Here is an 11,927-nt window from a genome sequence, read left to right as displayed (position 1 = left end):
ACTTCTAACTTTATGGCTGCTTTTACTTAACTACAATACCCCATCTACTAATTGACTACATTCAGATAGTCATCACAATATTATACACAAAACATTGAGAGTTATCAACGGAACATACTGATACCCAGCCTAATATTTTATTTCCCTGGTTCTAATTGACTCTCATTGCTATACAACAATTTAATTTTTATACTATATAATTATCTTATACCTGTAACATTATAACTTTTTTAGACTATAATTATTCTTCAAGTATCTCTGTACAATAAATGATATATAGTAAATGAGGATATATGATTCATAAAGGTACATTACAACCCTAAAACATGCACGTGACAGCCCAGAATTTGAACATTCCAAAAACGTCGACAACTTCCCCGCATTTTTCCTATTTAAAGAAGATCCCCACTCTCCCAGATATTACGTCATCTGAAAAATTCGTCTAAAAAGGGAAACAGGATGAACTAACAATAAAAACTTGATTATATTATTTTTTTTTCCAGAAAAACAATAGACAAAATATTAATTCTCTAGCATATTTTCTTGTTTTTCTTGATTTGGCTATTATAGTCACTGCAACTATTTTTGTTTACCCCTTAGCATCTTAAGTCTTCATAGAGTTGAAACTTGGAAACTTCTTGAATCTCCACAACTTCAAATGGCTGGTTATGAACCGTTTTGTAATTCTTATTCACTTACGTGAAATACATAATCGATTATTAATAGCGGACATTCTAAACGAATTCTCTTTTTTGCGTTTACTTCTACTTAGGCCCCATTGTTATTTAATGCGAGATTTGGAGATACTTGGAATGTCATAAAGGAAAGGTTAGGAAACAGAAGGTTTCTTTGGGGAGAGATCTTTTATTTGTCTTTCAAATATTGTTCTTGACCATTTTTGCTAGGTTTATCATATACCCTTTGCTATCAGATCTTGTAAGCATTTATACTAGGTGCCACCTAATAACAACACTTTATTAGTACTAGATCTACATGAATACCATACAAACCATATCATATAATATAACATTCCAGTCCAAGAAATATGCCAATACCTGCCACCCAAACTTATTCGATAGTTGATGATAATGATATAGAATATAATCTATGGACCTGGTATTTAAACAATATAGAAGAAAAAACTTTTCATGAGTTCAATGAAATTGAAAATAAAGAAAAATATAGCAAACTAAAGAAGCTAATCGATAAAAAATTATTTACCGTAACAAATATTAATACCAAAAAAGTTAAAAATATAATCTTTTTAACTTTACCAAAGACAAAGAACTTCCAAACCAGAGATTCATATTTTTATCTTCAAAAATATTTAGAATTAATATTTAGTGTCCAGCAACTTTATATTACAAAACTACAAAATAACACATCTACCACACCTTCTTGTAATTATTGTTTGATTATGGATCCAATTTTAAATTTTCAAAATACAACTTTTAAAGAATCATATGATTCAATATTGTCACATATTAAATCGCAAAAGAATAAAATTAAAAGAAATAGGGAGCTATCCACGAAAAACTCTAACTCCTCTTTATTGATAAGATCGTTAAAGAATAAAAGTCATTACAATAGCATGACAAACTGCCACTCAGCGACAATGCTTAATTATAGTTTTTATAGCAATTCAAATAGTCGCACCACTAATTATACAAATAATAATTCTTCTTCGAAAAAATCGTTTAGTATTGTATATCAACCAAATGCAAATGCAAATGCAAATATAAATGCAAGCCTCGATGAAGAATTAAATAAAATTGCAATTTCAACACCATCTAGTCAATCTATTCGTTCAGAGAATTTAAAAAGACATGGCTATAGTAATGACGATGACGATGACGATAATGAAAGCGAGGGAGATGTAGATTCAATTGTAATAGACTTCCCAAGAAGATTCACAAGAAGCACACTACTGAGCTCAACCTCTTCCAATAATCAAAATAATTATACCAATACATCAAGCAAAAGCTTATTAAATGTAAATTCTCCACCCTTATCTGAAATTAATTCGATTAATAGTTTCGAATATTTTGATTCTGAAAATGATTCAATGTCGCCTCTTACAAGAACTGATTTAAAGGATAGAACTATCTCAGAGGTCCCATTGATAGGAAAAAAAGATAATCAATTAAAAGTCAATGAAGAGTTAATTAAAACAACTTTTAAAGCATTTTCCAAAGAGTCAATATCTATTACAACTTCTAGTTCAAGTGCAAGCTCTAGTTCATTAAACTCGGGATCAATTTCGACCTCTCAATCTTCAATTACACATTACCAACCAATTATTAGAGAATTCACTGCAGACACAGGCTCAAGGAGAAATTCACATTCAAGTACATCTTCTTTTGTAAGAGCAACAAACGATAATGAAACATTCCTTACCAATACTTTTGTAAGCAGCCACAATAATAGTGGAAGTTCCATAATAAATAATAAGTTTAATAACAATATGAATAGTAGTAGAAATAGCAGCACAACTACAAGCTCTTCTCAGCTTTTGAATATATCTAGGCAACATGCTACAACATCGTTTGAAGGCAATATTATACGGTATGGAAGTAGAAGTACAGAAGAGGTTTCATTAGATGGTAATATTTATAATCAAACTTATTATTCTGATTCAAACGTCGATTCTGTTTCATCGTCATCATCTTTATATCTTTCAAAGTTCAAGACTGCAGCATCAAATACTTCATCCAATTTTGATCAAGAAAATCGTAGAATGAATTTAAATTGTATTATATTGAAAAAAATTGGCAACACTAATGGCGATTTTTTCACTGCCATAAAAGAATATAATGAATTATATAGTAAATGGTTAATTTTTGACTCAACATTCCAGACAGAAAAATCTCAATTGGTTAGTTTTGATAAATTACTGGAAATAGCAAAATCTTTTTCCAAAATCTTTTTTTACTCATACAACAATACGGTTGTGAAAAATGAAACTAGTTTCCAAAATAGAAAAACTGAAATTCTAGATATCAACTTAACACCATCAACTAGTAAAGATAATAATACTAAAGCGGATGATTTCATATTTTTCGATGATTTAAAAGAAAAGGAACTGTCGCTAGAGATTCACGGCAATGAAATTGATGAAGATGAAATATACCATGAAGAGAAAAATTATGCATTAGAAGAAGAACATCAGCAACGTGAGCTAGAGAATCAAGGGGTTGCAATTAATCAAGAAACCTATAGCTGCAGTACAAGTATTAGTAGTAATAGTAGCAGTAGTAACAGCAGCAGCTATCTATCAGACCACAATAACAAAACTAATGAACTTGGTACATCGGTAGAAAGTAATAATGATGAAGCTAATAAAGATTTCTCAAAAGATTTTAATCATTTCGAAAATGCTTCAATTACCTCTTAAATAATTCAATCATTTATTTGGGAATTTTATAACACATATTCAAACTTCATAACTAAAAACGTCACATTTCTTTTTATGCTATTTATTTTACAGAATTAATTTACTGTATCTTTTGTAACTTTTTTAATATATAATTCTAAATTGAACTATTCAATAAACACATAGCCAAGTGACTTTCATCGACAGTAAAACATAAAAAAAATTATAGATAAAATATGTAGAGATTGATCATCTTTTAAATATTAATATATATATATATATATATATATATATAAGTAAAATCATATTACATAGGAAGTAAAACAAAATCCTATAGACGCTATATGTATAAATAAAGAAGATAGAACAATAGAAGTCGGTTGTTTTGTTACTAACAACAATAAAAAAAAATATTGAAAAGAATAAGAGTGAGAAAACCGTAACCTCAATATAAATTGATTATGGATCATGAATATGCTATGAGAGTTTCAATTATCATCATAATACGATACTCGTGCTTGACAATTGAAGAAAAAAATCTTAATAATAAATATTTTTAGGATAGATGCTTAGTTAAAGCCTTTTGAACATCATCAGCTTTAACTACAACACCCTTTTCTGAACACTTAGCTTTGTGCATTAGTTCTGTGCATAAACCATCAATATCCAAATCAGAATATTTTGGATGTGAAGTAATACGATCCCATACTTCTGAACATTGCATATAATTTTTGCCCTTATCTTCTTCTCTAATGATTGACATCACCGATATACTTGGATCTTTATTGGGTGTCTGTACAATTGGGCTAGTATGTGCACTATCACTGGCCCTTGGAGTTTGCGCCAATTGAGTTGATTCTACAGCAGGCGTTTCATTGATTAGGTTGTTTAATATCGAATTATTATCCTCATTATTTTCAGTACTGTTATTATTACCATTTAAAATGTCATTATCTTCATCCATCAAGAACTTAAAGAAATCATCATCTGACGATTTTCTATTTGTTTTAAATAATTGCATATTAAACTCATTATCATTTGAGAGATTCGTTGGAATATCATTAAATGCCAATGAAGTGTCAATAAAAGGGATATTATTATCATCTGCCAATGGTGTGATGGTAATATTACTGTTACGTAGTTTACTATTATTTGTTGATTTTGATGCAGCATTATTTGCAATATTCTGTTCATTTTTCAATAATTCATTACAACCTTTAACAGCAGATTTAACTGAAGACATTTTATTGAAATCAGTAGGTGTATGAGTAGAGTTATTACTGTTATTATTAGAAATACTATTTGTACCCCAGAATTTACTGCTATCTAATGACATTGACATGTCAAAATCACCAAAACCAATACGACCAAAATTCTGTTGTGGACTGTTTCCCAAATTAATTGAATTTGTGAAATCGAAACTTGAACTACCAAAAAATTTGGAAGGTTCTAAAATCGAAGCATCATTCATATCATTATCTTTTACATTTTTAATGTGAGGAGAGTCGGAGTTCAGTGAGTCAGAATTTGTCTGTTTAAGAGTACTTGGAAGAATATTATTCACATCACTTGGGGAATTATCGAAATTTAGTTGGTTGGAAAAAAAATCTGTGGTGTATTGGAAGGCAGATGGGTTTTTATTATTATTATTATTATTGTTATTATTGTTATTATTATTACTATTACTAACACTAGGAGTTCTGTTAGACATCTTAAATTGGGGTAATTCTTCATTATCCTCTTTATATAAGACATTCTCCACCCAAGTATTTGTGGAAGAACTAGAAGGTATTGAGGTGGGCATCGAGTATAACGATTTCGGAGTATTACTATCATCTTGATTATTCAAGATATTAGATGATATTTTAGATGAGGTTTCACTTGATGGTGAATGGACCTGATCATCGAATCTAGATGAATTTGGCGAAGGTATTTGAGTATTATTACTGATGTCATTTGGGGAATTTTTGTTAGAGGCAGAAACAACGCTTGGATCAAATTTATGAGTCGACAAATATTCCTTAACTTTTGCATCATTTTGTCTTTCAGGCCTATACCGTTGTAACTCACCAAGAAGAACTTTCAGTTGATCTCTTAAAAATTGACTTTCAATTTCAGATTTCTTGTGAACTTCTTCTAAAGACTTGACCTTATCTTCCAACTCTTGCATCTTTCTCTCTCTTCTTTCTCTGAAGGCTCTTTGAGCAGCTCTATTTTGAGCAGTTCTTTTACTCTTGGCTTCTTGATCAGATAGCTTTCTACCTACTTTATTAGACTTTTTCTTAGTTTCTTTGGTAGCAGATGCAGTCTCGTTGGCATCAGATGCGTCTAAATGTCTCTTGATTGTGCTTGAATTTGTGGGCATAACGGCTGTATCTGACATTTTTCCTAAAAAATTTTTATCGATTAAAAAGAAAATATAGATATATTTGATTCAAAGACAGAGGAAGGAGAGGGTATATTTATTTAATAATTGTATTTATATGATTATAACCAGTCCAGCCGTACGAATATTATTTTATTGGTATAACTCTTTAGTTATTGTCAAAATAGAGTGGGATGGTTAGATATGAATATCTATTGGAATGATTTATAAAAATACAAAAAAATTAGAAAAATAAATATATAAAAGAAATGATTTTTAAAAAAAATCAAGGAGTATTGTCTTATTATTAGTTTTCTTAGTGAATTAAATAAAAAAGAATATCAGACTGTTTGAAGCACCAAACATTCAGTGGCGATGTTTCTGACTAAGCATTTTCACTAAGAAAACCTCGTAGGATGGTTTAACCAAAATCGGAAATTGAAATAATTCAAAGATGCCACGTGATTCTTGTGTGTATAGCGAAAAAGAAACGACCCCAGAGAGGATTGAACTCTCGATCTTGCGATTAACAGTCGCACGCCTTAACCAGCTTGGCCATGGAGTCGTGTTTTTCTTGACTCTGTTGTAGACGAGATCGACTTTATACTCATCTACAAGTTGCTAACTAGAAATTGTACTCAACACTGAGCAGCTGCTAGTTGCATACCTGTGAATATCTGTTCGATGCATAATCTCTACTAGTTAGCCAGCATTACTCAAACTGTGCACTCCCACCCTTGTAAGTAAGTTCATAAACAGACCAATTAAAGTAAAATGGAAAAGCTGGCGTTGACCTTTGAAAAGTATTTAAAGGCTAGCTTTTCAGACTTAAAACATAAATTTATAGTTCTTTTATATAGTTATTTAGTTTAAGAAGAACAACAATTATATTTGTAAGTTCGAAGGATTAACTGGTGTTAAGTTAATAAGATTGTTAAGTTAAGTTTTTGGTAGTTAATATTTCAGTGTATTGTACTCCTAAGTTGGTTTACAATAGTCTCTGTTGTAATATGAGACTGACAGGACAAGGATGATGTTTCAGAATTCGGATGGTGCTGAGATCAGTAGTTACAGGTTGTATTACACAAGATTATTGTATCTCCCATTGGTCCTTCTCTATATAGTATATAATAGTATATTGATCTATACAGGCTCCTTATATACTTCTTTAGAGCTGGACAGTTCTGGGTGCATAGTTACAAGATGCGGTACACTCATTGAAACCTGGGTGTCATTCTTACTAATAGATGAACCAGAAGTGGGTGAAGATTCAGTGGTTACAGTTGATGTTCCACGCCTGCTGAATAGATGTTTCTCAGTTGTGGTCAGCTGATCTGTCCTCTCTCGAGGCTTCTCTTGTACTGATTTCTTGTAAGTATTTCGTGAAAGGCGACGGCGCTTAGACGGTTTTACAACAGTCTCTTTGAGTCTTAAGAAGGTTTAAAAAATGCAAGAAAAGGAAGTGAGGGAATTACACAAAATAGAGTCCAGGCTGAGATATCCAAAGCTTATGCGCACTAAAAACCTTATTTAATTAAGGATACCCCAAAATTTGGACCGCACCTTTCGTAGATCGTTCTGGATCCTTTACCTTTTGTATTATCATTTTACCTCCACGTCAAGCGATGAGGGTACAACGCATGTGAATTAGGGAAAACACTACTTAATAGTTAGAGTTATACTATACATAAATAAGGTCCGTGGCATATTCTATAAGATGCTAGAATATAATTCAAATGAGGGGACAATATTCTTTTAGTTGAAACTTTAATATTTTCCAGGCTTCACATGTACGCAATGAAAAAACTTCACTTGTATTAATATATTTACATTATTACATATTCACATGAGCGGTTTTCAGAGAATATAAACCTTTGTGTCAACAATTCAAGAAAAAATAAACAAGCATATAAATATACCACAAATTTTATCAATTGAGTAACTTATTGTTAGATATTTTACTTTTATTTTTAATGTATGAAAGTTATATAAAATATATATATATATATAAAATATATATACAAACAATATAAACAAAAATTTCAAGCAAAAAGCATCAATTAATCAAAAACAAAAATCAAAAAATCAAAATGATCACAACAACAAAAAGAGTCATAATCAGATGTATGCTTACATCAGTTTTACTTCTGTTAATAATATTACAAATAAGTAAACCTGTTGATAAAAATTATATTCCAAATGAAATAAATAACATAATAAAAAGAGCTGATAGACCAATATGGGATCTTGGAAGAACTTCGGCTGTTATTGGCTTAGCCTTGACTGCTGCTAATGCTTTATATACTGCATGGAGTCCCGTATTGTGCATTGTTCCAACATCCCCTGCATGCTGGACATTGGCTATCGGACTAAGTGTATCTGCTGGTGTATCAACAATCGGAATTGCTTATGCTGCATACCAAGATTACTTTAATGGTGAATTTAATATTATTGATAAACTTACGCCAGCTTCGTCAAACATATTGAACCGTTATCGTTCACAATATGAGTTATCGAATACTACCATGCATGTTTTCCCATCTGCCAATGATACAGATTCACAAAATATGTTGTATAGTCCTAATGATATTTATGATGATATTGTTTATAAATTTGTCACTGCTGGTTTGGGTACTCCATTACTTACAACTTCTGAAGTAGCCAAGGAAAATAAAAACAGTGCTGAGACTTCTACAAACGATGTCATTACAATTCATTGGAACTCACCTCTAGGTAGACATACAGCTACCAATTTAGAACATTATAATGTTCAAATGATGGCTGATGATATTATAGAACAATTCTTATCAGGATATGAAGGATCTGACTTATATTCTAAAAGTATTGATATAATGTTCCAAAATAATAATGAAAGACAAACAGTTAATTGGGTATCTTATAATATGAATGAAGGTGGACCAAAATTGGAAACTCTTTCTTTATGGGAATCTATAAGAGGTATTGGCAAATGGGATGGTAACATTAAAACTTTAGCAGAAATGTTTTATAAAAATAACATTTATGACAGCTGGAAATGGAATGTAGATGTCATAACAGATACAGATATAAATAGCAGTGGTTGGTTCGATAGAAGAAAGAAAAGAGCAATCACTCATGGAGAAGTATATTTAAATCAATATGGAGGATTAGAATGAAACTAATCCAAAATTGACATTCTATTTTCTGTTATACGAATTGTGTTGTTTTTGTGGTTTACAAAAAGTAATTTATATCTGAGTTACTTTCTTTTTTGTAAAAAATAATTTTAAATTTTTCTGTAAAGTTTTTGTTATCGCACCTCTAATCAAGTTTTATAAATTAGTACTCTGCATGCAATATATATATATATTATAATTATATTTGATTTAATACCATTTTATTAACGTTTAAATTAGTGACATTTTTGTTATTTTTCAAACCAGTTGCAAAATCCGTATTAACTTTGAAAAACGCAATTATAATTATATATACGACGTTTTTGAAAAGCAAGTAAAGATATCATATGGACAGCAAAATAAATTATGTTAAATAATCATCCATTGTATAATATGATAAATAATTACTTATTGAAAACTAATATATATATTATGAATTGTTATGCTATGGTGTGATATACTACTACTTTGAAAAATATGCCGCTATACTATAGTATTAGTTCGATACTTGATAGGTATTAGTATACAGGAGTTCAGAAAGTAAGTTAACATCCGTTTCCTTCTTTTTCTGCGATAAATTTATTTATTTGTTCTTTTGGTAATATATTAATTATAAAAAATCAAATCAATTTCTTGGCTTGGAACGTTCAACATTTAAGATTAAATTCATGAAACCTCTACCGTTTAAGAATTGTAAAGCCCTTTCTGCAGTATCTTCTGAAGCAAATGTAACGAAAGCTAAACCTCTCGATTTACCAGTTTCTCTATTCTTAACAACAACAACTCTTTCGATTGGGTTGAATGGGAATAATAGTTCATTCATTAAAGTCATTTCATCAGCATTTTCGTTTAATTGAGTAATTTTCAATGTACGCATATCTTCACGTTCTCTAGCATCTCTGAATGCATCAGATGATGGATCCTTGGCACCAGCACGACGTCCTGGTGGAACATACTTACCACCAGTCATACCAACAGCACTTGGAGCTTCCGAACGTTCAGCAGATTCGTTTGCGTTTGATTCATCACCTTCAACACGTTGGCCTTCAGCTTGTGGATTTTCCAAGGCAGAAATATCCTGTAGCAGACTCTTGAATGGACAGTGCATTGTGTAATGGTTATTACCACATAATCTACAAGAGATAACAGTTTCATTAACAATTTTATTCTTTGCAGCTTCTTGTTCTTCTAATTGCTTCCAACGTCTGCCTAATCTTAAAGTAATTTCTTCACCCAATTGAGTAGTTGAATGATTTGGACCTGCAGGAGAACCCTTATCTCTACCAAATTTAGCCCAAGCCCTTCTACTAGCTACATTACGGTGGACACGTTCAGTGACTTTAATTTCTCTTACTTTTTGAGTAACCTTATATTTCTTACCATTTTCAATACGGTAAGAAATAACAGTCTTGGTACCATCCTTGTTTTCAATGATTTCAGGTTGAGCAACTTCAGACATTCTAACTAGTAATTTCTTCAAAGGACCTATCTTAGTCTAATGTACAATGATAATAGTAAATATGAAATTCTTATTAATGTACAATAGTTTACCTATCTTTTATCGTATTGTAATTTTTTTTTTTTTTTTTTTTGTCATTTCTGATTTCCAGACTTTTTCAAAAACTGAAAGTTGACGGAAAATTCAGAAAAAAAATTTGCGATCGTTTTAAATGATAAAAATTTCAAATGATATACCAACATCGAAGTAGATATTCAAAACAAGATAGTTACTTCGCTAACTATTTGCTAATACGTTAGAGACTGTAATATATTTCTTTTTTTTATTGTTTTATTTATATCTATTAGTTATGTATTGTTGATTGTAAATTAAGGAAATATCAGTAAGGGTTGAGAGTGATGTTTAGAAAATGACATCATCCTCTTGATCTGCTACTAAATCAGTGGCAGGTTGAGCAGATGAAGTAGTCTTATTTATACCTTTTTCGGCCTCCTCCTTTTCCATTTGTTCTCTTTTTAGTTTCATTTCTGCGTCTAGTCTCTCGGTTTCAATCTGTTTCTTTTCTTGAACCTTCTTTAATCTATAAAATTCTTCTCTATCTAATTCATCCAGTTCACTATTAATATAGTCAATGGTATTTTTAGTTCTTGGGATAATAACATGTTCGATGGCATTGACTCTTCTATTAGTAACTTTAATAACTTCATCCAAGATAATAAATGCAGTTTGTAAGGAAGCTAATTCTACTAAAGTTTCTACAGCCTTCGAATAAATTTCCTTAGCACGTTGAACTTGTTGGCCACCACGACCTAACCCTGTTAGTTTGAAATCGTTTATTTCGGATTCGATATATGATTCAAATTGTGGTAAGTAGACACCACTAACATTCTCTTGACGGGCCTTAACTTTAAATCTGGCATTAGAAACACTTTCCTGAACTTGATAGCCAATGTTTTCACCAGTGGCATATTGAACTTCTGCCAAGGAAAACGCAGCAGTCTGCATCACACGACCCATTTTTTGTTTAGCATCATCGATTCTTTTAGTAATGTCACGAAATCTTTTGGTTAAAGCTTCGGATTTGCGTTTCAAAAGAGAATACCCTTGATTGGCACCTTTTAATTTAGTCTTCATGACCCCAAGTGTCATTCTTGTTGGAAAAACTTGTTCTCTATTCCCCGACATGTTGTAAGTATTAAGGCGTTATAGTAGTCCAATGAGTCTATTGTATTGCTTTAAAAAGAATGTCCTATTGGCCGGAATTGTATAAGTAATATTATTTAATGTGATATGTTTTCTATCGTTTTTATTACTTTTTATTATTCGAATTTTTCCTTGTATATTTTACATATTGACATTTCCAGAGTTTGAAAATTCCATTGTCTAGCGATTAATCATTTCGTAAGTTCCAGCAATCATAATAAACAACCTTAAAAATTGAAATCCGCTTACAACCCGGGTAAGAAAGATAACGAAATTGCTTTATTTAAGAAATAAAAGGCTGATAATATAGTACATAAAGCTATCTATATACATGATTAGATCCAGTTCTAGGATTATGCGGTAAATGCGTTG

The 11,927-nt window shown here is 30.9% G+C and overlaps 5 protein-coding genes and 1 non-coding gene across 6 annotated transcripts; 2 read left to right on the top strand and 4 right to left on the bottom strand.

Annotated features, from left to right (window-relative positions):
• Positions 1-1,045: 1,045 nt before the first annotated feature.
• Positions 1,046-3,394, top strand: TBLA0G00940 (uncharacterized protein; the record flags this gene model as incomplete). The annotated part of the gene is made up of 1 exon (XM_004181512.1): positions 1,046-3,394. The coding sequence occupies one exon, from the start codon at positions 1,046-1,048 to the stop codon at positions 3,392-3,394; it is 2,349 nt and encodes a 782-aa protein (XP_004181560.1).
• A 535-nt stretch (positions 3,395-3,929) lies between these two features.
• Positions 3,930-5,756, bottom strand: TBLA0G00930 (uncharacterized protein; the record flags this gene model as incomplete). The annotated part of the gene is made up of 1 exon (XM_004181511.1): positions 3,930-5,756. One exon carries the CDS (start codon positions 5,754-5,756, stop codon positions 3,930-3,932), a length of 1,827 nt encoding a protein of 608 aa, XP_004181559.1.
• A 473-nt stretch (positions 5,757-6,229) lies between these two features.
• On the bottom strand, positions 6,230-6,303 carry TBLA0Gtrna4N. Its single transcript has one exon. It is a non-coding gene; the product is annotated as a tRNA-Asn (tRNA).
• Positions 6,304-7,828: 1,525 nt separating this feature from the next.
• TBLA0G00920 (uncharacterized protein) lies at positions 7,829-8,893 on the top strand (the record flags this gene model as incomplete). The annotated part of the gene is made up of 1 exon (XM_004181510.1): positions 7,829-8,893. The coding sequence occupies one exon, from the start codon at positions 7,829-7,831 to the stop codon at positions 8,891-8,893; it is 1,065 nt and encodes a 354-aa protein (XP_004181558.1).
• A 625-nt stretch (positions 8,894-9,518) lies between these two features.
• Positions 9,519-10,352, bottom strand: TIF35 (translation initiation factor eIF3 core subunit g; the record flags this gene model as incomplete). The annotated part of the gene is made up of 1 exon (XM_004181509.1): positions 9,519-10,352. One exon carries the CDS (start codon positions 10,350-10,352, stop codon positions 9,519-9,521), a length of 834 nt encoding a protein of 277 aa, XP_004181557.1.
• Positions 10,353-10,754: 402 nt separating this feature from the next.
• Positions 10,755-11,537, bottom strand: VMA8 (H(+)-transporting V1 sector ATPase subunit D; the record flags this gene model as incomplete). The annotated part of the gene is made up of 1 exon (XM_004181508.1): positions 10,755-11,537. The coding sequence occupies one exon, from the start codon at positions 11,535-11,537 to the stop codon at positions 10,755-10,757; it is 783 nt and encodes a 260-aa protein (XP_004181556.1).
• Between the last annotated feature and the right edge of the window lie 390 nt (positions 11,538-11,927).

The sequence above is a fragment of the Henningerozyma blattae genome, chromosome 7, assembly GCF_000315915.1.
Source record: "Henningerozyma blattae CBS 6284 chromosome 7, complete genome".
Taxonomy (NCBI): domain Eukaryota; kingdom Fungi; phylum Ascomycota; class Saccharomycetes; order Saccharomycetales; family Saccharomycetaceae; genus Henningerozyma; species Henningerozyma blattae.
This window is presented reverse-complemented; position numbering and strand designations above follow the sequence as displayed.